This window comes from Cygnus atratus, chromosome 6 (genome assembly GCF_013377495.2).
Source record: "Cygnus atratus isolate AKBS03 ecotype Queensland, Australia chromosome 6, CAtr_DNAZoo_HiC_assembly, whole genome shotgun sequence".
Taxonomy (NCBI): Eukaryota; Metazoa; Chordata; class Aves; order Anseriformes; family Anatidae; genus Cygnus; species Cygnus atratus.
In genome coordinates, this window is record NC_066367.1 from 26,995,120 (window position 1) to 27,020,437 (window position 25,318).

At 35.4% G+C, this 25,318-nt stretch overlaps 1 protein-coding gene across 1 annotated transcript in view; it reads right to left on the reverse strand.

The window, feature by feature from the left end:
- PTPN4 (protein tyrosine phosphatase non-receptor type 4) overlaps positions 1–25,318 on the reverse strand; it is a 115,676-nt gene that overhangs the window by 19,393 nt on the left and 70,965 nt on the right. The window contains 9 exon segments of the mRNA XM_035536934.2: positions 633–789; positions 2,115–2,171; positions 2,254–2,337; positions 5,369–5,528; positions 10,667–10,825; positions 12,098–12,117; positions 12,119–12,233; positions 19,648–19,716; positions 23,715–23,887. Of these exon segments, the coding sequence (XP_035392827.1) occupies positions 633–789; positions 2,115–2,171; positions 2,254–2,337; positions 5,369–5,528; positions 10,667–10,825; positions 12,098–12,117; positions 12,119–12,233; positions 19,648–19,716; positions 23,715–23,887 (994 nt within the window).

Below are 25,318 nucleotides of genomic sequence, written 5' to 3' on the forward strand. Positions count from 1 at the left end.
ATGATTTTTCATTTTCCTTTCCTGTGCAACTGTATTATAATTGGGATGTAGAGCAGAATTAACTCCAGTGACCATCTGCTGGCAATACTTCAACAGTTTACGTCATGAGTATATTGCAAACACTGTTATTGCAACTGCATTTTTAGCACTTTCTGCATCAAGTAGAAATGTTACCAGTCATTTTGAATTGTTTTTAAAACACATGGGAGGATTTTGCATATATGGAACTCCAAAGGCTTCCAAACACTTGGTTCTTGTTTGTGTTTTTCTTTTTCTTCAACGGAATTACAGTAACCTCAGAAACTGCATTCAATATACGGATGGTTTTCTGGACTTTTTTTCCTTAATCAATGAGAGTGAGAACAAAATTTACTTCAACTCTCTGTTAGAAATACGCGATCTCTGGCTTCCCTATTCATTCCCAATACCTAGTTCTGAACAGTTCCTTAGAGCATGGGATCAATTAAGATTTATACAATAGGCTGTATTGGTGCAAGTCCTTTTCAAGGAAGGGAGTTACTTCTTAAAAGATAAGCATTCCATCAGAGGACAAAAAATTAAGATTAGAAAATAAAGACAAGGTGTTTTCTGATTTATTTATATAATTTTTTCATTATGTACAAATTACTTACCATTGGGTCGAACTAGGAGCACAAGTTCCCCTGAGTGTCTCTCACAGCTAGCTTTAATAAACATAACAACTTGATCGTGGGTATGTTCTGCTATATCCCTGCCGTTGATCAGTACAACCTGGTCTCCTTCATTCAAACGAGGGACACAAAGATCAGCCTGAAACACATAGAAAAATGAAATCTGTAAAATGAGGCATTTCCAACTTGTCACCTTAAAATAGCAACTGAAAGTAACTACACTCTGGGACTTGAATCCTAACAGCCAAGTTGCTATGGTTGCTGCATTGTATTCAAATGATAAATCTGAGTGTTGCTCAATATATGAGACAGTGCCATTCATATGAACAAACCTATTTGTCACTGGGAGGTGACTGTCATTGTCATGTCTTTCAGCAGCTGTTACTCCACTCCTCTGGTTGAAGTAGAAAGCTTGGCTGAGCTTCTCTGTTTCAACCACATTTTGTACAGGCAACTAAAAAGCAGAATGTTCTTATCTTTGAAGGGAAGGGAGTAATTGTCTAAATCAATTTCAGAGGCTTAAATACTTCAGGTATGAAACATTACAATTGTAACAACAAGAGTAAGACAATAACCAAAGACAATGCATAAGTCTAAGTAATCCCAGAAAGAAGAATAAAAATAATTATTATACCACAGTTCAACCATGGTTGCAAAAATGAAAGTGCACATGCCATCACCAATTATCTTTTCCTTGGAGACTAGCTATTTAAAGCTTTTAGCCAAAATTATTTATATTATTAAATATTTTAGAGATAATAATTTACATGGATAAGGACATTGTTCTTACCACAGATCTCAACAGGAAAAAAATGGGAAAAAAATGCTGTATTTCTTAACTGTTAGCAAAGAAATGGTTCGCTCTACTGTAAAAGGTAGAAACAGAGCTGACTTCAGTCAGCTGAATACCAGGTCAGTATTTCTGGCAATTAACTGACAAAATATTGTGCCTAGTTTGAAGACACTATTGATAGTCACTAAACACCACTAACAACAGACAATCAGACCTAATGAATGATTCATGATGTCTGATTTTAATCTAAGTCTTGGCTTTATTCAGCTACATCTGTCACTAAAGTAAGAGGTGTTTGCTATTTTAGTTGTTTTTAAGAGAATAGAAGACTCCATATAAATTAGATTAAATTGTATGAATTCCCATATTAAAAAATAATCAAGTAAATGTAGTTTTAGGATGACAGCTCAAGAAACAATGCATACTGAACATCTGAAAATCTGTAATTTTCAGGAACTAGATCTTGTTTCATTAAAAAATATTTTTGAGGATTGAACTTTTTTTCACCAGTGTTATATAGCCCCATCAAATCCTTTCTGCAAATCATTCGCTCTCTTAGGATAATGTCAGCACAGGCTTGTTTCATAGGCAGCTAAGAAAAAGGTACTAGTTTTGAGCACATACTTCAAGCTACACAGATATCTCAAACAGCTTGATTTTTGATAACTTACAGGTGTTCCTGGAGCTACCCTGGACACTATTACGGGCATCTTCTGATCATATCCACCCTTTAAAAATAAATTACATAAGTCATAAACCATAAACATCAGAAAAACAACTTAACAGACACAAAAGGAATAGTTACTGTACCTTGACATTGAAGCCAAACCTTCCATTTTCATCCGGTTTCATTCTGATCATAACAAGATTGTCATGGGGGATACCACCATTGGGCTAGTAAAAACAAAAAATATATATTACTTGTTCACAGTTATTATAGCCTTCGTGGATATTGTATACAATAATTTTGCATTTTCCTAATTAAGAAATTGCTACTGGACACACATGAAAACATCAATAAGGCAAATGTCTTATCTCATAAGTTTTACATAGAAGGAAAAACAATTATACACTTAAAGTCTTGGATGTAATTAAGTTAAAATTGTGTTCTGTCAAAGGAAGCTCAAAGTAAGAAATGGCACTAAAACAGACTAATTGGCTTCAAGCAGTCTTAAGAGAAAAAAATTACCGATCTGAAACATTTTAAATTATTTTAATTTAGACTGCAGTAAAGAGCCCACAGTAAGAATGTAACATGATAAAAAATGAGGTAAGTTAATACACACTTTTTTCCCCCCTATTAACTGCAGTATGGTAGCAGTAAGCTGCAACAAGTTTGGCAACAAAACCTTGGTTCCATATCTCGTCCTATTTTGTGTGTAATGTAGTATAAGTTCTGTCAAGCTCTGACAATTCGAATAGTTTATTTATTTATTTATTTATTATTATTATTCTGATCAGAACAACATTGTCACAGGAACCACCAACAAACTGGGGAATACTAGATACTTTTGTAATCTGGCAAAATCAACTTATTGCCATTGAAATAAATTTTAGTTTGGTCCACATTAATATTAATTTCACAGGCTGAATATCACCTAGTATATACATGGTGAGGATGTGAAGTACTATTAAAGAAATTTACTTCAACGATGTTTTTAATGTTACCAAATATAGCCCAAAGCATAAGAGTCATATTCAGAAAGGAAGAAAAAAATCCATTTATTAAAGGAAATCAAATGTTCCTATTAGGTATGAAAGTTCAAAACGCACAGGTTCAATAGGTAAAAAGGCTGCTAAACTTGGCTCGTAAGAACTGGAAAAAAAACCATAAAAAGACAACTCAGCGTCACATGTTTTAAGCTCCTGATTAAAGCCAAACCACCCCCACCCCACCACAACCACATTCATAGTAGTGAAAAGGTGAAAACTTTGGGGAAGGAGAGGAGAGTAAACGTAAGAGTAAGCAAACGATATGTTGATGAGAAGGAAGGGAGCATATAGTTTTTGCCGACGTTCACTGGCACAGGAGACCAGGCGAATGTTCCTGGGCAGGATGAACAATAAGCAAGGGCTCACATGCAGAGTTTGGCAAGTTCTGTGCCACTCCTTTCCCCAGATTTAAAAAAAAAAAAAAAAAAAAAAAAAAGGGCTAATTATTTCCTACTCTAACAGGCAATTTTGAAGAGTAGTTTATAATGAAAAACCCAAAGAGAGCGCTGTATATCATCATTAACTTGTCCTGACTGCAGAAACTCCTGGCCACACCTGTTTTCAAATACTTCTGGACATTCTGACTGGATGCTTAAGGAAGGCTGGCGTAAAAAGCTGTTATTTCCATACCCGTCCTACTACCATTCTAAATGAACTCTCCATATGTAAACAGACAAAGCAAATTTGACAGCTTAATGAAGGCAAAATGATCAGAGTTTTTCCTGGAAATATTTGAGATGGAGCAACAGAAGAGACTTTAACAGTACAGAAACCTGAAGTGCATTCTGGTCAGAAAAGCAATCTTGAAAAAATACATTCAAAATCCTAAATTTCTAATTTCACAAAATGTAGGAGTCACACTGTGTTTCTTTTCTAGTACCCAAAATAAAAAGCAATCAGCAGACCAAATTACATCTTCAATTACAACAGTGTACTGCCATAAGTAGGGCTGAGTAAATGTAACTCATTGGACCAGAGCAAACAATCACACTGACAATGCACACAGGAAAAAGAATCTTATTCTGCAAAAAACAACACAGCTGCATGAGAACTAAAAGGAGTTTAAAAAACAACTGAAAGTTATTTTTGTCAATTTGGTACAGATAACCGAATGCAGAAAGACCTGATGAGTAGTGTTATTTTTCAGAACAGAACTTTACTATGACTTGGGTAAACACCAGCAGAAGACTGAGTTGTTAAAAATACTGTTTCATGATTTAATTAAGGCAAACTTTTTATGACATTCCCAAAATGCTCATAAATCTAAAAAGTTTCAATTTTGTGTTTTATTAAAACCCCAGCTATGAAATTAAATATGGGTTTTATGGGAATCTTAACTTTATAACAAGACCTGAGAGAACACCCTAGGCTTAGAGTTCAGAATGCAAATAAAAATAAACCAAAGGCATTTCTAAAATATCAATTTTGGGAGCTGACTCATAATTTTGAATGTCTGAGGTCGGTGAAACTGTTTATACAGTATTTGTTACATCTGGATGTTAAAGAGTTTTCCCATTCTGAAAAACATTTCTTGACCCACATCAGTATCAAACCAAAAACCATTTGAAAAACCTTCCTAAGGACAAAAATCACAAAAATGGCCAGTGACTTCTCACCTCAGACAGACAATAATCAACTGATTATATTACTCATCTAGCACATGCTCAAGAAAGAAAAAAGAACTTTGGCTTGGATGTTTACGTTCCTTGTCCCAATCTCTTGGTAGTGGCTCTTTCTTGGAAATTCTAATCAGAAATACTACCACAGATTCAAAAATCCACTCCTGACAAAACTACTCCAGATGCTAGTAGGAATTTTTAGGTTCGGCTTTTTGACAAAAGCTAGATTAAACACAAGTTTTCATACCAGCAGTAGTTATCTACAAAGTCTTCTTTAAAACCGAAAGTGACTTCTGAAGAGGTTAAAAGTTTCTGCAAATGATGAAAATCTGAGTATTATAAAAAAGATCTCTCTAACATGTTTTGCATACTTATCCCAGTGTAGTCATTTGGTGGCAGAAGACAAAGGACTACTCCAGCGGATAGAAAAAGTAGTAGTAGCGAGGAAAGAGAGGGTATGTATAATGGAAATGTTGCAATGTAATGTACAAGCGTGGCAATTCCCTGAAATGTATCAGAATTTAGCTAAAGAAAAGTAGAACTATCTTTCAGAAAAAAAAAGCAAAATAATTAAACTAGATCTAAAAACTTACTGTGGACTTTTCAGGTGATGCAGGAACATCAAATGTTTCATTAATATGGTTATCCAGTTCCTGCTGTGAGTGTGAATGATGAATTTGGTTCCAACTGTTCTTTTTAAATTGTTTGGGTGGTAATGCAGGAGGCTGCCCATCTATAGGAGTTTCTTGAGATCTAAGTATCAAAATAAAAGTAAAATCATTAGACATTGACAATACTTTAAGGATTCCAGGTAAACTAAATAAACTGCTTGAAGAAACTCAGGATGACCTGAATGTATGCATATATTTTGAGAATCTCAAAAATTTACTGTGGTGGAATACATTGGAAGTATATGTTTAGCCATGTTACTGCCTTATTCTTGAAAAGCAATTGTACATGGAACAAGCAAGTTCAAGTTTTATACATTACTTTTTTCTTTTTTTTCCCCCAAAGGTTCTAGACTCTTAACCTATTTTGTGTTTACAAACTATAAAATTCACTGTATTTATAGACTTCATTTTTGCTAAAAATAAATATCTAAAGTACATGTCACTTAAAATGTTTCCTGCAATAAGAAAACCAACTAGATCACAAGTCAATGCCTGAAATTTAGATCTTAAAAACAGACAAAAGCATTCTAATGAAGTGCTCCCACGATATTTTTTGGCTTTTGATCTAGAAATAGGAGTGCAAACTCAAGTCAATTCAGCTGTCCACCCACATTTATTTGAAAAGCTCAGTGGAGGTGATAGAGTTAAAATTTTCAATTTAAAAGTATATATATATACATACACAGGCATATTTCAAAAGAACTTTGGTTTTACTCCCCTATTGAACATATTCCCCTTTGAAATATGTGCAGCATTGAAACATTTGTAAAAATGGCATTCATAGCATGCATTTTTCAGTTGAGTTTTAACATCATTACAGAATATAGAACAGCAGAAACTTCTATTTCTGTTTTAGATCTTCAAGCCCTATACTGCAGATTAATAAAAATGTTCTCTCTGTTTATGTGCAATACAGATCATTTCCTTTATTAGTCCCTTTGGAATAAAAGCTTAACTGTATAGTTTGTATTACATAGATGATTCATCTTTCATTATATGGCTTTATACTTAAGAATTAAGGCGAACATTTTTAGAGGCTCGAAAGGGCAGTTAGCATTAGTTCCCATTAACTTAGTTTGAATGTCAGTTTCTAAATACCAGCAAGGATACATGCCTTCCTCCTCACAAACCACATTAAAAGGTATTATTAAGTAATTTAACTACGTATGGCAACAGCCCACTGATACTAGCAGCAAATCCAAAACCCATGAAGAATGAAGTTACAGGTTACAGCTAAACCTAAAGAGAACACCACCACCAGAAATGGGTGCCGCCATTCTTTCTTTCACTCACACCCATGCCCCTGTCCTTGAATGACACCAGTGCTCCTCCCTTGGCCAGCCCAGCTTACCAAACAAGCCAAAATACAGCGACTTTTGGACAAGCCTGGGTAGCTCTCTGCTGGTTCAACAAGATGAATCGCCTCGTCCCTAGGTCGCGCACTGTGAGGGGAGGGAAGTACACTCCCAGAAGCCAGAAATAGGACAATGCCCCTCTCGTTATCAGCAAGCTGTAGCTCTGACTCATACTATAACATCTAAAAAAGCATCTGTAACTATAACATCTCTAAAAAGCACTTGTACTCACGTGACAAGTCCTCTGTATTTAACTAGGCTATCTGCAGTAAACTGTTAGCTGGGTAAGACTCTCGTTATGAGACAGAACAGCTTTCAAGTTGCTGCAAGTATGAAAACCTAAGGCAGCTGTACATCAAATTCCATCCTGCAGAATTTGGCTCTATGTAATTAAAGGGAAACGGGGCCCAGGTGCACATTTTCAAAAACAAAAATGAAAAAAATAAGATCCGTATTGTCTCAGTGATTTAAAACCAGGGATGAACATCTTTCAAAACGTGTGACAATGGAGTGGAAAATGGAACATTTCACTAAAGAAAAGTGCACATTTTCCACTTCAGTTTTTAAAAAATTAGCCGTTTTTCTAGAACACAAATATTGATATTTTTTTTTTTTGTCAATTTAGGGAAACAGTACATTTGAAAAGATCCTGACAATATTTTGAGAGATGTTTTTGCTTAATGTCAACTTTTCGAAAATAATAAAAATAATATCTTGTGACACTTTTCAGTGCAACTGAAAGTAAAAAGTCTTTTTTATTATTATTTATAAGTACCTTTTCAAAATACAGTTTTGTGGAGAGGGAAAAATACAATGATTGCCAACATTTGCAGAACGAATTTTCAAGGCAACTCTAAATTATTTATACATTGACTTACGAAGGTCATCCAGAGCTTTTTAGCTACCTGTGTATTTATACATTCAGCTCTGGCCAGCACAGGTTATTCATCCTTTCAAGTGAAGGGCAACACAGTTATATATTTTCCTGCAAACAATTACTCCTGAGAATTTTAAACTGAATAAAAAAGGAATGGGAAACCTTCATAAAGACAAAAAAAGGATCCTGATAAAAGTAAATGTTGGAACTTATGTTTGACTAGATGTTGGTCCATACATGTCAACATACACAAATTCCTCCAGAACATACAAACTTATAAAAAAGATTGGAAAAGTTACTTAAATGAGCATTTTAGTAGCAGCAAGGCAAGTACTGTAATACATTAGCATAACGAATTGTGAGAACTAACAATCAAGCCTTGGGCAAAAACTTCATTGCTTTATATTTGCCCAGTCAGCTTTGAATTTCCTTATGAATGCTTAGACAATGGCGGTGAAAGCAGCCTGTTTTGCAGGCAAAGCAGCTCTCTGTTTCTGCTTTCAGCAATTTACATCATAATAAAATAACACACAAAACCTCACACTGACTACCTTTGTGTATTTTTGTTACAGATATCCGGTCTGACCTTTCATAATATATTAAGCAAACATTTCATACACATACCCATAAGTTCATTAAACTAAATATATATCATGTGCTTTTGGAATTTAAGGTTATAATTACCTCTGTAAACTACAAGCTGCTCTGAATAGCACATGCCGATGAATACAAAAAAAACAGAATGAAAGATTGTGCTATCTAAGCTATAATGCCCTTCTAAACTGCACTGAAATTCTGATTTCTTTTGCTATATTGACTCCAAACTTCAAGAGAGCACTATACAGACTGTCAGGTTAGCCCCTCCTACTGTCTTGCACACACAAATTTGATCCATAACTAGGAATTTCCAATAAATTAGCAGAGGGGCTACTCTAATCTTCTGACTCGGAATAATCAAAATATTTAAGATATAGGGTATTTTTTTTTGAGTGTAAAACAGTACCATTTTTAATTATACTGTCAATATAAACTTTGTGACTCTACTACTTTCATTCATAAATATGAAAGCTTGAATCAATAACACCACCTGAGGCTTTCAGAAGACTCTGAAACCCTCACAATTCACATTTTTGACAGCAATATCCTCACTCTTAAAAGTACCTTATACTAAGTACCTATAGAGGGAGATTAAATTCCACGTCTGAACTTCCCACAAGGGAAAAAAAAATTCAAATCTTAGTGATGGAAGAGCAATATTTTTCCTATTACAGCATGAAAAAGTGCAAAATCATGAAGAACACCCATAGTTGCATAATTAACTTGCACAACCACTTCCTCTCTACTTTTAAGGTTCATTTCTATGGTGACTTACACAAATCAGGTATTAAATAAACAAATCCAAAGAACTTTCAGGAACATATTTTACAACTTAAATTTAGAGTAAAAGCATATGAATAAAAGAGCTTTTTAGAATTTTGCTTACTCCACTGTATCTCTCTACCATTCAAGATGAGTTTCTCATAACTGACTTCATTTGTCTTGGAACTGAAGGAACCTGAGTGGCCTCAGTACAGTAAAACACAAGTATGAAAAAAGATTCGCAAATGTTCCAGTTTTGAGATTCCCTTGCCACACAAATAGATTAAAAAAGATCATCAAAAAAGGGAACTTCCTATTATTAGGCTAAAGCACTGGTTTTTCATCTCTGAAATCTAAACAAGTGACTGTAAAATTATAGCTAATAAAATAACTTGTGTTATTTTACAAAACCTTAACAGTTTTCTATTCTATTTCCCTCCCCAAAGTTACGCAAAGTTGTTGAAATGGAAGGTATAGTCCAAGCGAGGTTTTAAAAGTTGAATACATTCCCAGTGTATTTTTTTCCTGAGAAACACCAGCTGTTTATAAAAATGTAATTATGCACATGTTGTTTTATAGTTCTCAAATGGTTTTGAAACCATTTGCATAATTTCCTTGCTTACAGAGATTATACAAAATTATGAGGGTAAATTTAGAATTATATGTGTATCTACATATAAAAAGATACAGCAGCAGTGTTAATATCGTTTATATTGTGCACCGTTTTTCCCCCAATTCATCTGTAGTCTGGCCACCAGTTTATTCCGAGCATTTCAAATCTTTCAATAACTCAGGTTTTTTGTTTGTTTGAAAATAAACATTTTTCCCATAGAATTCCTTCAATTCATGTATAGAATCTTTACAAAGAAAAGCTTTAGTTTGCAACCTGCTACAATAATTAATTTTGATTACAAATGAATATATAATCTTTTAGATGACAACTATGTCAAGCAAGAAAACCCTCGCATGAAAAAGGAAGATCTTTATAATTCATAAATTCATCCACAAAAGCTATGTCACCCTTTTGAACTTAATATACAATACTACATTTTCACCACCATTGCATAGTACTCTTACAGTATGAAGAATATTCAGCTTGCTAGGAAAAACAAAACAGTGCAGTCTTAAAATAAAAATATACTCTATAACAACATACAAAGAATACTAAGAACCTCGGAATGCTGGGGTACTAACAAGGTATTTTGGCTGAGTAATTTGTATATCTCACACTTCTGTGTTTTGACAAAAAGCAAAATTTCCAAAGCCATGGGAATTTAAAACTTGTATCACAAAGCAATACACTCCAGTTCTACCAAAACCAACTTTTACATTCACATCCAGACACTGATGGTCACACTACAACAAACCCACATTTACATTGGGCAAGGGGAAAAGTATGGCAATCCTGTACCAGGAACACCTCAGATATAGGTCTTCACTCCTATATAATTTGATTTTTACTAAGTCTTACACTAATAGCTCCTGAGCAACAGCTACCTTTTTATTAGATTTTCTGGCTCTCCCCCGACCCAAACATTTAAAACTAGATTCTTTATGGCAAAGATTTCTCACTTGTTATCCTCAGTAGCCCTGTATGCTACCACACAGTAACAAATAAACAGAACTTACGGTGATGATTCCAGTATTATGCTGTTAGCCTGGGTGGAAGAGGGAGATCGGTGGTTCACAAATACTTCACTTGGCGAAGTGTGAACCACATGGTCTACTAAATGTCCAACTGATGAGGGTCGTAACCGGGCTCCTTCTTGAGTGAAGGCAGAGTTGCGACTAAAAGGGAAAGCATAGCAATGCAATATGAAAAGAATTTCATTATTAACCTACATTTCTTACACCACTATGAAAGAATGCCAGAAAAACACTTTTTCCTCGCAGTGAAAGCATATGTTCACATACATAGTTCTATGAAATAATTTCATGTTTCAAAAAATCACTGAAACAATTATGTGTTTTTTATGATAGATGTGCTATGTTTCATAACTTTCTTTACAAAAATATTTTTGGCACACTTTCGAAAACACTAAACGGCTATTTTTTAATATTTTTAGAGAAACCTGAAAGATAATGCTTTCGATGAAAAGGCTACTAAACTGACAGTCCACTCAATGAGAAGAGAAATGAATCCCTGAGAATAAAAATCCTGTTTGTTCATGGAAGAACCTTGCTGTCCATTAAGATGAACATTTTATCCCCAACATCTTCTCCTGGAAGAATCATAAGCATTATACTGAGAGTCATTTCCTTCCTGTGACCCTACATTTTCCCATGCGAAAACTAGAATTGTGACATATGCATGTATTCTTAAAATGCCTTGAACCATGAATGATTAAGGTATGTTATATTATAAGCATCTTTATTATACAATTTTAAAAGTAATTTTTAAATTGCTGCAGATATTTATAACAACCTTCTTTTGAATAATCTACTGCAATGCCAATGAATCTTAAAATCTTCTTGCTTAAGTAATACAAAATTGGATAATACAGATTCTTAAGCCAGTTTCAGCACACTGAAAGAGAAAGGTGGTTATTTTCCAAAAGAAATCAGAAATGATTTTCCCCTAACTAACATAACTATAACTAACATAAAACACAGCTCTAACATGTGAAAAGCAAGCTTTGAAAGGAATAAAAGAAATGCAGAAACACTGAGGGAAATAAATCTGCAAGGATTTCTGATCAAGTATTTTTCCTCAAGGTTTTAATAAGCGAAATTATCCAGAACTAATTATTTCTAAAATATCACACAGATATCATTATTATTTTTTTCTTAGCCAATTGAATAATTTAGTTTTAACTGTGTTTGAGAGAAATCAAGCTCAAATTTAGGGTAGCATGCTACATCTTTCTATAGGTTGAGTTAAAAGTATCTATAATTCACCCCTGAACAGTTTCTCATGTGGAGTTAAATGTTCCAGAGAACTAATCAGCACATAATTTTGTCAAGTTATTTGTCTCCGTAAAGCATTAGTCCTTTTATTACACAAGTAGGTCCCTGCCATTAGAGGCAGTCACTTATAGGGAGAGATTCAGTGCTACTTACTGGTTTGGGGTTCCAGGTGGAGGACCGTGATGGTAGGCTCTGGGTTTCTAACCTATCATCAGACAGTGAGTTCCTACTCACTACTTCCCAGTCCATCCCACTCATCAATTTCCGTGCTAAGGGTTTACTGGGGGATCTAGAAGAAGAAAGTAAAATGATTGACCAGAAAGGTCAGAACAATATTATATAAAATTAACTACAACAAAACTCTGGATATTCTATCAAAGAAAACCAAATCATATGGAAACAGAAATGTAATAATGCAAAACTGTATTGACATGTGCTGTGTTGCATCTTCTCAATATATTGTACTCCATTTTCTGTACTTTGCATGAGAACATCAGTGAAATACAGTCGTGAAATACTGCTGGCTGGTACGAAGGCAGACAAGGTAGAAAAGGAACCTATTAAAACTTCACCAGGTATTTCTAATGCCTCAGAGAGAATCTGACTCAAACAGAATATTCATCAAGAGGTATGAACTCAAAAAAGAAAAAAACACTAAGTAACAGAACTGTTCAGCCGTCTCAGGAAAATAAAGTCATGCAAACATCTGTCCAAAAAGCTCCCAAAGACTTTGAAGAACTGAAAGCAGGGCAATAAGGAACACGGCAACCAAACTGCTGGCCTTTGCTCGTGAGGGTTTTTCCTTCAAGGTGACACACGCTTTCTTCCAGAACATGTTTTGACACCAATAAACAAGATGCAATCATCCTATTTAATCTTCGTAGTGGGCTACTTTTGGGCTCCATTCGGTTTTGTGCCAGAAACATCCTTCAGGTTGAGGTCATTATCCCCATCATTTCTTGTAAGAAAGGAATCATTTTTTATTTGTTGCCATTTCTTGATATTGAGGAAACTTTTTCTTCTCATCCTCCAGTCGTACCAGGATACATACTCACCTCTTCTGCTGTTTCTTTCTCATATTGCTCGAGTACAGATGAAACCATACTTTAAATATCTAATGAACTACTATATTTCCCTCTAATAATGGACAGTGTCAAATGAATCATCCAAGGCTTGTGGTTGCCTTTCTTTTAGTGGCATGGGACTGTTCACCCATCCTGCATCTAAACATATCCAGACTTTAGCTTTTTATTGTTTTTAACTGAAGATTTTTCAGCCAACAACAAAATTCTCTCAAACAACCCTTAAATACACGTCCTTGTGTTTTGTGTTAGTGAGTTTTTACTTCACCTCCACTACTTTGATGATGCTATATAGTTCAATTTCTCCTCTATTATTAGCCAACTCCAGTGTTACCAGTGTCCCCCATGATACCTAAATTTCAGTCACAATCATTTTGTTCCCATTTGCCTTTATATTTTATCACTACACTCTTCTTTATTCTCCAGCTTTGGAGAATAAGGTGACTACATATTACTGTACCAGCATAATGCTCTCCTCCATTTCCTTCCCCAGCTCCATGCACCCATATCAAAAAATAACTTCTGCCTTTGCTGTGCCCTAAACACATGGTAACTGTTCTTTATTTTCATCTTATCATTATCACCTTACAGATTTACTGAAAATGCAAACCCAGAAAGAAGGAACTTTGAGAAAATAAGGAACTACTGACACACAAATTACATCCTTCTGAAAATGAGAACTTCAGCTACAAATACATTTTTGATTCTCACAGAAATTAAATTAAATACAAACCACCACCTTAAGCAGACCATCCTTAGCATTACCAAAAAGGTCTAAAAAACAAAAAGCAAACATCATGTTGAGTAATCTGTCTGCACATACAGGAACGTGCATGTCTTATTGTTTGGTACTAAAGCAGTGGTGATCTGGGTGTGAAGGGTTTTTAACTTTTTGTTTGTTGTATTTATTCCCTCCCTATGTCCTGATGCAGTTCTGAATATGTGTTGCATGCTGTTTTGCTGTTCTAAAGATTTACTAAATAACAGCTGAAAAAATTCAGAGAGTTGAGCAAGATGGGCTGTTCTAAATCCTATTCATTCAGGCCTTAATCCACCTGAAAAAAATCTAGCAGTGTATCGATAACTGAAAACAGACAAAATAGCAGCTGTTTATTTCCTGAGAAATAAGACATCCAGCTTCTTTGAATGGATCACTGTGTTTAAGCAGTATTAATTTGATTCAGAAATAATTAGCTTGATATCAAGTCAATTAAACCAATATTCTTATTTACATAATTTGCTTCAAATGTGAGCAACTCAAACCTCTTTAGAGATTTTTATTCACGTAGCAAATTCAAACAGTTCTGAACGGGTAAAATAAAAAGAAACCAGCAGAACTGAAATACATATCTAATGTTACCAGCTTATTATTCTTTTATTAACCAAAGGCAATCATTAGCTAGACTTTGCTGACACAAAGTTTGCAGCCAGCAGATCAGCACCAGAAGCCAGCGCTGCTAAGAGGTAAATTCTACTGACCAGAAAACTAGCTGGGGGGAAAATGCAGATGAACACAGTATAACCAGGGGTAAATTAGGTGAACACGGGAGTGAAGATACAGTACTGACAGACATGTAAAGACACCTACTGAACTATCTTCACCTTCAGTGAAAAAAATTAAATAAATCAACAGGTGGATGCAGGAAAGTTTTGTTTTGTTTTAAATGCACAATAACAGCAAACGGGGAATTTTCTTGCCTGTATAAACAGAAAATAAATTATGAAGAGAGACACAAAAGTATGGGCACAGGGAAAAAAATTTTTTTTAAAAAAATGTCATTTATGACTGCTTCAGAAACAACTCACCCCATCATATCTTGAATCAGTTTAACTACATTTTGAAAAACTTCCTCAAACTATGCAACAAATTAGTACAACCTTAAAAATAAGAAAAGCAGCACCTCCTTCCGTATCGAAATAATCCAATGTTAGGAAAACTCACCTTTTACTGTGGATATGGTCTGATCTTTCAGAAATTATACCACTACCATGATAAACAACTGCAGAGTTTATCAGCAAAGGTTCGTTTCAATTATTTTATTAACAGCTCTAACCTCAGAGTCCCACCCACTCATGTTTGTTGCCTCCATTTCCTGTCTTTGCAGAAATTTCAAAGAAAAAATAACCACACGCAGCACCGAACTTCTCAGTGCTGTGGCTTTTTGATACTGGTTCTCTTTCCAACACTTAGAAATCTAACAATAAGTTTTGATGTTTAATTAAAATTTAAGATGCATTGTGAAATATTCCTGCAAATTTATTCTCTGCTACTAATTTCTTACAATACTCAAATAACATTCTCATGACATAGTGCAGATGGGAGGAGGGAAGTAAGCCCAAAAAACTTTTGAAATGCTTTGATAAACTTTGAAATTCTGAATTCTGCATTTGTCTGCTCATTCTGGATACTTCTACTGCACCCCATCACAGGGCACTGCTGAGTAAACTATTTTCAGATTTAATGTTATTTTTGGTTTATCTGCAGAAACATTCCTAAAAAAAGTTGGAAGATATTACATCCGAGTAGGGCTAGAGACCGAAAACTTCACATGCTCACAAAAATCAAGAATGGTCTTAGAAGCTGTGATACCATACCAAATACAAAAAACTAGAAGCAGGGATAAAATTATATAACACAACCAAAAAAAGCATAACACTAGTGGTACTGACTCAGCTACAGTACACAAAAGGTTTCAAAGAATTTGTTTTGAGGTCCCACAGCTAAAATGCTAAATCCTCACAAGTTGGCAGAGACAAAATTGTTTGGGGATACAGGAGGAAATCTTTTAAATCGTTTCTGTCCCCAGAAGAAATATAACCTGGAGCCACAGCCTTTTTATTTTGACAAGGGAATATATATGTGTGTGTGTGTGTGTGTATATATGTATATATATTTTGACAAAGGGAATGAATTTCTGAGCAAAACTGGTGACTACTGCTTCAGACAAAGAAACTGAAATTATACACGAGTCTGCAGATATACCACAAAATGACATGTACAGTTTAGAGAAGAATTTAAACGGCCTGAGTAAATGGATGGTTGAAACAATTAGAGTGGATTTCTGGAAACAGAGATTGTAACCTCATGATAAACAGTTCAGAAATACAAATGACTGAAATAACCACACACTATCATATGATATGTATAAACAACCTTCTCTCGGATTCAGTACATACCATCAGAACTGAACAGAATTAGAATATTTTGCAAGAGAAAGCAATGTTCTTTAAGAAATCTCACAATTCACGACTTGAAAGATAATAGAAGTGAAAAAGTTCAGTCACTTATTATGCTCCTGGGAATTCTCACAGATTTTTATGGTTTGTAAATATCCTGCAACAAATGAGGCCAAGAGAATAGCTGTAATGAAGATGAAAAAAAATCTAAACAACCGCAACAACAGTCTTCTAAATGCTGCAGTTAGTGCTGCATGAAATTACGAAGCAGCATCCACAAAAGGTATTCATCAAATTTATTAGACTACTTCCTTTACAGTAATAGACCCATTTTTAAAATTAATTTTAAAATGTTCTTATGGTTTAAAAAATAAATTCATGAATATAACTTCAGCTAATTTTATATTAAAATCCTGAGGACAAAGAGCTAAGCCTGACAATTGTGGGTTAAAGCGACCTGCTTTATTTAAATGGATGTTACTTTATTGTATGTTACATTATTGTAATTTTTTTCCATGCCTTGTGCTCTGTATCTATGTTCTATTTGACATGTGAAAGCTAGGTGAACATCACTTGTGACAGTCTCCATTTCCCATCTCAGAATAAATTGATAATTCAAGTAAGATCTCAATGTAGCTAAAAGTATCGATTTCTTACAATGAAAGGATTTAAAAGTTTCCTTACTAGCTCAATATTAGCTCAAATACAGCAATTTCTATTTAAATGTGAAAAGGAAAACAAAGGGTAAATCTGTACAGCTTTAAAAAAAAAAAACATATTTTTTTCTTTCAAGACAGTCACTGAAAATAAGTAGTTTTCCTGCAGATCATAACTGATCTTGAATAAATCTTCTGATGTGGTACTAATAAAAGCAACAGTAAATATTCAATTTTTTAAGTGGCCACTTAAATCACAAGTCCTGAGTGCAAAACTAGCATACTTGTACTTTCATAACAAAAAGCAAATGACACCTATAAGAACTTTCAAAAGATGAACCAACTGAAACAAGCCTGTTGCTTGAAAGGTTAAAAAGCTGTTCAACGACAGGATTACTTTGTCTGAGAAAAACATACTCAGAAAGAGAAAAGAAGGTTCCAGGAACAAAACCCACGCCATACCTGGAAAACCTTAAAAAGCAAAATTTAGCTTTTGTATGAATACAAAAAGGGCTAATATCTGTTCAGTATTTCATCTTGAAATGCAGATGTTTAGTAGACAAGGAATTAAAGATAATGTTTTTAGATTAAGCTCCCTGAAGCAGACGTTGTTCGACAAATGCCATCCATTTCATGTTTTTTTTTTCACCCTTTAAAATACAACAGATCTTTAAAATTGAAAATGCATTAATCGCACACTGTGCTGGAGACGACAAGAGGAGAAGCCGATGATCTATTAAAAGCTTTTCAAGGTGTATTTGTTACAACACACCATTAAATTCAGTCCACTCTGTGACATACGTATGTGTGAATCAGACATTTATCAGTCATCAGCATTACTGAATAACTTGAAAGGTAATTGAAGATGAATGCTGTATTGCTCTGTCTAACAGAAACAGAGGAAAACACAATTACAGAGGACAGAAGAGTCAAGTAGTTTATTAACTAAAAAAAGCAGAAAAGACTTGAGGAAACATCAAAGCAATTCTAGCCATGGGTTTCAATTTTATCCAGAGTATATATTACGGAAGACAAATGATCCCAGCAACGCTTGCTCTGGTTAGACTCAAAGGGAAGAGTGCCATCTACTGAAATAGAGTTTCTAAAATGAAGCATATGCTCCTCAAAACCAAGTACCGGCTCTCCTCCATCTCACTTATTTGTGGGAAATTGCCAAGTTCAGAGTGAAATGTGAAATACATAGCTTTTAGCTGATTCATAACCATCTTTTAATTAAATATGAGAAAGCTTAACTGACACCGTGTTGTGTCTTTTGAGTAATAAAGTCACCCCAATCAAAAATCTAACCAGATCCCCAAAGTAAATTAGATTTAAAAAAAAAAAGTCTAGAGCACACAGAACAAATTGGTCTTATAAAATTGACCTGTTGAACAACCATGTCACAGTACTTCTGCCCACAAATCCTTCTAATATGGAGCTGGGCATCTGTATTGTGTCCAGCTAAAAACCCAGATTATATTGCAAAGGGAGAAAGGAGTGAGGGAGGGGATGGAGGAAGGAAGAGAGAAGGAGGAAGACAGAAAAAAAGAAAATGGAAGTAGATTCAAGAAATACCACGAAAAAAGTGGAAAATAAAAAAAGCTGGGGGCAGGGCAGCAGCAAAAGTACATTCAAGCTAAAGATTCAGTTTTAGTTATCAATAACTACTTAATCGATTTCCAAGAACAACCACAAGAAAATAAATTTTACTGATGTCGTTTCAAAATTCCACTGTCATCATGATGTGGAGAACATTTGAAATAGGGCAGAAATGGTCCCTCAAATATGGGGAGAAGTACTCTGATGGAGGAGGGCAATTTGTTGCCTCTTTGGGAGGGACGGGGTGGGGGGTGAGGCAGAATCTACCAATGGTCTGAAAAACAGTATTTGCAAATACTTGAGAAAGACTGCTGAGCTTGTTACTTAAAGTCTGTGAGCATAAACTTGAACTCTGGAGCTCCTTAAAGGGTAATTATGTTAAAAGACATTCCCCGGCTCAGTAAAACTTTAAGCAGATAAAAAGCACAGAGGATGCTCCCTGCTCAAAAGGATTCTTTATGTTAATGATCAGAGCCTATTGCCAAATAGATGCAGCAGCAGTTACGTCTTTGAACATTGCATCATAATTTTTGAATGAAGAACTAAATCTATGTCTCGACTGCTTTCTCCTGATCACTAATCCCCTCTGGAACCTGAAACACACAAACAACAGCTTCTGTGATTAGCCAGCTACTCTGTGACAGCTTCAGAAGCAGTGCACTCAATCTAAATTTTCATCCTAAAGTACCTTATTGGGACTACAGTGATAAAACTGTTCTCATCGAGACAGACATCCACCACAACTTCTTCTAAAGGAAGTACGCATGTACTATGTTTTAGGTTGTTATCAGGGATGAAACATACCCGCTAACTCAATGTTTTAATAGAATAGTTAGAAATCATTCTTTGCAATAAAGACAGCACAAAAAGGGCTAATAGATATAACTACAAACTACTCAGATGAAAGGGCATTCTCATTTCTCTGAAAATACATAAAATGAGGAAATATTAAAGAATACCCTTTCTGATTTTCTTGACATGAGTTTCCCTTCCACTTCTGGCTGTCCCAAAGACAACCTCCCACATCAACGTTAACCTCTTTGATAGTTAAGTCATGCCACCAGCAACAGTGGATAAAGGTTACTCTATTTTACGTGTTTAAAACCAGCAAACAATGACACCATAACATCTTAGAAGGTACAAACAGAAGATTTACTGATCCAGCACTGATCCAATGTTAATTGCTTACCTTGCGAATACTCTGTCTTTGTTTGCTCTTTCTTTACCATACTGTACAGACTGGACCTCTGTTCTCCCACTAGAAAACAAAACAAGAAATATTAAATGCCACTAAGTTAGGATAACAATTTCCTGCTTAAAACTGAACCATCTCAACAAAAAATCCTAAATTCTACTTCCAGTCATGCTCAAGCAATTGTACTAGCATCAATACAGTCCTATTTTAGACAACAGTTGGGTAAGTATAAGTCTCCTTTCACATTAGAGTGTAGCTGTAACAAAGACTAACATTAGGCATAACAAAGCCTTCTCTTTTCATCCTTCTTCTATCCAAAGCAACAAGCAAGTTCTGCTTGTATCTTTTGGATAACACTCCAGACTATAATCTTTCCTGTCATAGCCACAATGAAAAGTAATGGCGTTTCCTCTGTACTTCTCCCTAAACTATTCCCTGAATTGTCAAAAACTTAGTTGCTACTTAGTTTAGCAAAATATCATTAAGAAATTAGATAAGCACATCAGGATTGTATTCTGCTGCACAATTTATCAAATACAAAATAAGAACTTGGAACTTGCTGACTCTTCATTTAAGACCAGATGTTCTGTGTCAAATCCCCCATATTTCATAATTTGTTCTGGAAAACAATGCAATGTTAGTGTCTATCAGAAGTTAAGCATTGGTGTCTAGAGTCCAGCAAAACTATCCTTGTAACTACTTTCTCCTTTATTACTTCATATCAGGGCACAGCCAGAGAATGCATATACATGACTTAAAAGGATAGCAAAATTACATTGCTGCTCTTCTCTGTCCGTTATAGGGACATTTACATTGATATGAAATCAAAGAATAATTAGTCATCTTCATATCCATATTACAGACCCAATATAGCATTACATACAATATAATTAGGAAATCAGATGGTAAGCACTTTAGGTTTGAATCTTGTACACCAGTTATAAAAGCCAGAGTTAGAAACTGGAGCTAGATGGAAATATCCATCTACCCCGGGCAATGCCCAGTAGCAGCTGTTTTTAGGGAAAGAGTATAAAGAACGAGTCAAACTAAAGATTTTTCTCCCCGTATATACTCCAGTCCAGACAGGGGACCTTCCAAGTTTGATACTGGTCTGTGTTGTGATTGGGAGCAAGACTTTCCATCTGTTTTCTATGTGCTTTTTGGAATTCATTTAGATTTCTAGGCTCCACAACATCCTTTGCAGAGAATTTCACAATCCGCCTAATGAGTGTGTAAAGGATTGAGAAATGGGCCAAGAGGAACCTCACGAAATTCAGCAAAGAGAAATGCAAAGACCTGCACCTGGCAAGGAGCAACCCCTGCAACAGACCGTGGGCCAACTGGCTGGAAAGCAGGTTTACTCAACACTGGTGAGACCACATCTGAAGAGATGTGTCCAGTTCTGGGCTCCCCAGGACAAGAGACACACGGACATACTGGAGTGAGTCAAGCAAAGGGGCCACAAAGGTAACTAAAGGTCTGGAGCATCTGATGCGTGGAGAGGCTGAGAGAGCTGGGACTGTTCTGCCTCAAGAAGAGAAGGCTCAGAGGAATTAAATCAGCTTGTATAAATAAATGCGTATTGGAGGAGTAAAGAAGACAGCCATACTCTTCTCAGGAGAGCCCAGCGACAGGACAAGAGGTAGTGGGAACAACTGAAACATGGGAAATTCTACTTAAACAGAATTACAAAACAAAATACAACAACAGTAACAAAAACAAACGTTTTTTACTGTAGCTTTTTTTCCTTTCCAAGAACTCTAACACTGTATTTGCGCTGCCTCCTACTAATAATTGATTCAATGTTTTCAGAGAACTACACACAGAGCTCCAAGACAGGAATAGCTTATTTATAATTGATGTTCCTCTTCTCTCTCCCTATATACATTATTTTGCATTTTTGGACATTCAACTTTAGCTGCCGTTTTATTGCCTACTCATCCTTCACTGTGACATACCAAAGAATCTTTCTCTCATCATCTTAGCTTTTTACTACACAACTGTGTATGACTGGAACTTCCCCTCGTTATGAAGATTGGACCTAGCTGTTGTTTCCCGTCTCGTTAAATCAGTTGCTAATATACAAGAGAGCTCCACGTAGTTCTGTTTGGCAGCTTAACTTCTTTAACTAAGGTTTGGTGAGGAATACTGTGAGTGCCACTTTGACAATCTCAAGGACAGTGTACAGAAGTCAGATTTTCTCATCAGTAGTCTTCTTGATCCCTCCTGGAAGTTTGTTGTTGGTTTTTTTAAACTTGCTTTAAAATTTGCTGCATTAGAACCGTTTAGTCCAATAACAAATTACATAACACGTTTAATAGTTCAACAATTTCATATCCCTGATTTCTTTCAGAAGTGGAGATAACTCTGTCTAGTCCTGGCAGTTCAGAATTTTATTAGTTCATTTTAATTACAGAAATGCTGGCTAGGAGGCTCTAGTCTAACCTCCTAACACTAAATCTTGTCTGGCCATGGTTTTTGTCTAGCCAAGTTTTGAAAGTGTCCAAAAACAGAGATTCCACAACCTCTCTGGGTAACTTGTTCCAGTAACGAACTACTCAACCAGCAAAAATAAAATAAATAAAAAAAAACGTGTCCAATTTGAATCTTCAAGGCAAACATGTGACGTCCTTGTTGTATCACCAGCACAGGTTTGGTTCCATCATTTCTGAAACTGACCTTGAATTAGCTCTAGGCTTATTACTAAAGCCTCCCTTAGCTTCCTCCTCAACAGATTAAACAAGCCCAGTGCCCTTAACCTCTCCTTGTGTGCAATGTTACTACTATTATGCTGTCTCTAAACAAGCTCTCAAACTACGTGCAGAAATTCTAGCCTTTTGGCTGCTTCATTAACTTTAATGACCTTCCTCATTTTTATACAGTTTCCCTTTTCATCTTACATTAACATAAGTTGAATGTCATCATCAAAGAGCTATTCTGCTACAGCAACCATGATGATTCAAATTCAGAATCTTTACAGAAATGAAAAAGCTCCCCCAGATTCATGACAGTAACATTGAAACAAGTCTCAAATACAGTTCAGGATCGCAGAATGATGTTTCTCAAATGGATGCTGTGAACGCTGGTCAAAGAAACAGATGGTATAAAATTTAGCTTCTCAATTACTTTCCTTTTTATACATTTATGCAATTCACAAGTGTAACAGAAATAGCCCATTATTGTGCTTCCTAGCTTTTCATCATCTCCCTTTGTACGTCACAGACACTGTTGCCATTCTAGACAGCTGATTAGTAGTAGCTCCATTATTCCCTAGTTTAGGCACAATTTAAACCATAGGCATTCTGCCTCCCTTGCAGAGACAGTTAACCCAGTTACTTTACTTAACTCAGCTTGCTGTTTTTTTTCTTTTAAAACATAAAACACTTTGAAAAAACATACCATTCACAGTCGTTACAGTACAAATTATATTTGGGAATTATAGTTATGCCTCTGTCATTCTTTGCACCTCCATGCTTTTTGCCTATTATATCAATTTCATCCTTAAAAATTATGGATTTCATTCCACCCTTATTTTCTAAACTTCTGCTTTTGGTGCAGAGCATACATGTCTTTTGTCTTCATCTAGTTGCTTATTTGTATGCATCTCGCTTAAGTGGGCTTTACTTGTACAAGCTTCACTTCATTGATTTTTATTTGATCTTTATTTAGGTCTGTTTTGTTGCTGTTGCTGCATGCAGGATCTGAGATCCATCAGCTTTCAAAAACACGAGGCCAAACACTTTGAAGTTCTGAAACAACATTTTTATAGAAACAAAAAAAAAAAGATAAACATAACCCAGCAGGTAGGCAGGCAAATAAATGCAACCTGTGAGACTGCTACAAAGTATTAGCTTGATAACAACTGCTAATATAATAATTGTATTTCCAAATTATTTCAGAAAATTACTGACTCATGCCAAGAAGTGAGGGGAACAGTTGCAGGATTCAAAAGCCATTTGAATTATGACACTGTTTAACATAAATTCTACGTAATTCCCTATGTTTATTTATGAGTTACCCATTCTTTTATGTTTTCCCACATATTTCAAACCAGCACCTACCAGTACCGGAACTTTGAACCCAAAGTGAAATAATGTGCAAAAAAATTCTTCTGAGGGGGGAGCGGTCTGTCCAAACGGAAGAACGTGTGATGTTCAACACAAGCTTTCCACAAATTCTTACACGCTCGGTAGTTCACCATATTGAATCCCAGTAATGTTTCTCTAGATTCATGCTAAAAGTGAAAAAAATGGATTTCAGATAATTATTCACAGTTACATTTCAAATAAAGATAAACACAATTTTTTTTTTTTTAAATAAATTATTTTTGAAGAGGTTCTCTAACTTTACATTAACTTTATGTATTATAAGCCCTTTAAAAAAAAGGGGGGGGGGGAGGGAGGGCTCCTAAGAGTTTTCTTTAAGGGCATTTTAAAGTCTGTGGCCATTTTATTTTTATTTTTTTTAAATGAGCCTGTCCAAAGGTTAACATTCTGTTTAGTGTTGAAACAAGTCTAGATGGGATGAAACGGTCTCAAAAGGCAGGAAACTGCATCAATAAATTCCTGTGACCAGAGAACTCAAATGCAACATTTCAAGATTTCTACAGTTGAGATTAGGAATTTAATTCTCAAGAACAGTTAATACGCCTACTTCTAAATTGGGTTCCTACTAAAGGAAAGACAAGCAAAGTTGCAAAGCAAGCTCAGCTATTCTGCCTGTTGAGGGACTTTGATTACAAACTTCGTAGGCCAGAAAACATCAGCACTCTGCTCTCTTCACATTACTAAATCCTCTGCAATATTTAGCATACCTTTGTTGCTTTTACTTAGCAGTAAACTCCTTTACCAACTTTAATTTTTGCTGGACTGCTCATTTTCAGATTTGCTGAGATACTGGGGCACAGACCTGGCACTGTTCAACCAGTGTTGTACCTGGGAAGTCAGTAGGACTAATGGCTAAGAAAGACACCGCGCTTTCTGTCACACGATGAATTTAGAATAAAGAATAAACCGGATTTTAAAAGTAAACAGCAAATTCTAAGTATCTACTGATAAAATTCAATAAATTATAGGCAAGAAACTAAAAACTGATCATGTACTTCAGTTGACAAGAATTACCTACAGTTCTTCCTAATTTCCACATATCACCATCCCCTTTTCTAGGCATGCTAACAAAAGTATTTAAAAATTAAAAGCCATGAACAAAATAACAGAAATTAAGTCCATGATCTGTACAGTTAAAAAAGGCTTTCCCAAAAATCAAAATATATACTAACATTATAAGCAAAATACATTTCCATCCTGCAAGACAGCACCTTTATGAAATTATGGCTTGCCTCATCTAGATCCAAAGGATGAACCAGCTAAGATTTTAGATCCCAACAGGAAGTTCTCATGACGTAGCAAATTCTAGTGCTCTGTCAGCTTTTTACATTCTTAGAAAAGAGAATTTGACAAGTTATGTGAACTGATGACCGTGCATTTTTCACGTCACTCTTAAAGCACTATAATTATGGGTTGGGGAAAAAAATCCTGCTGTTCACCCTAGTTTATATTCCACAGAATGAGCTGATCTGGTTCTCATGTCACCATCTGATCACCACATCAGACATGAAGCATGAAGGAGGAGCTGGTAAGCATGATGAGAAGTAGCTGCAGCTAGA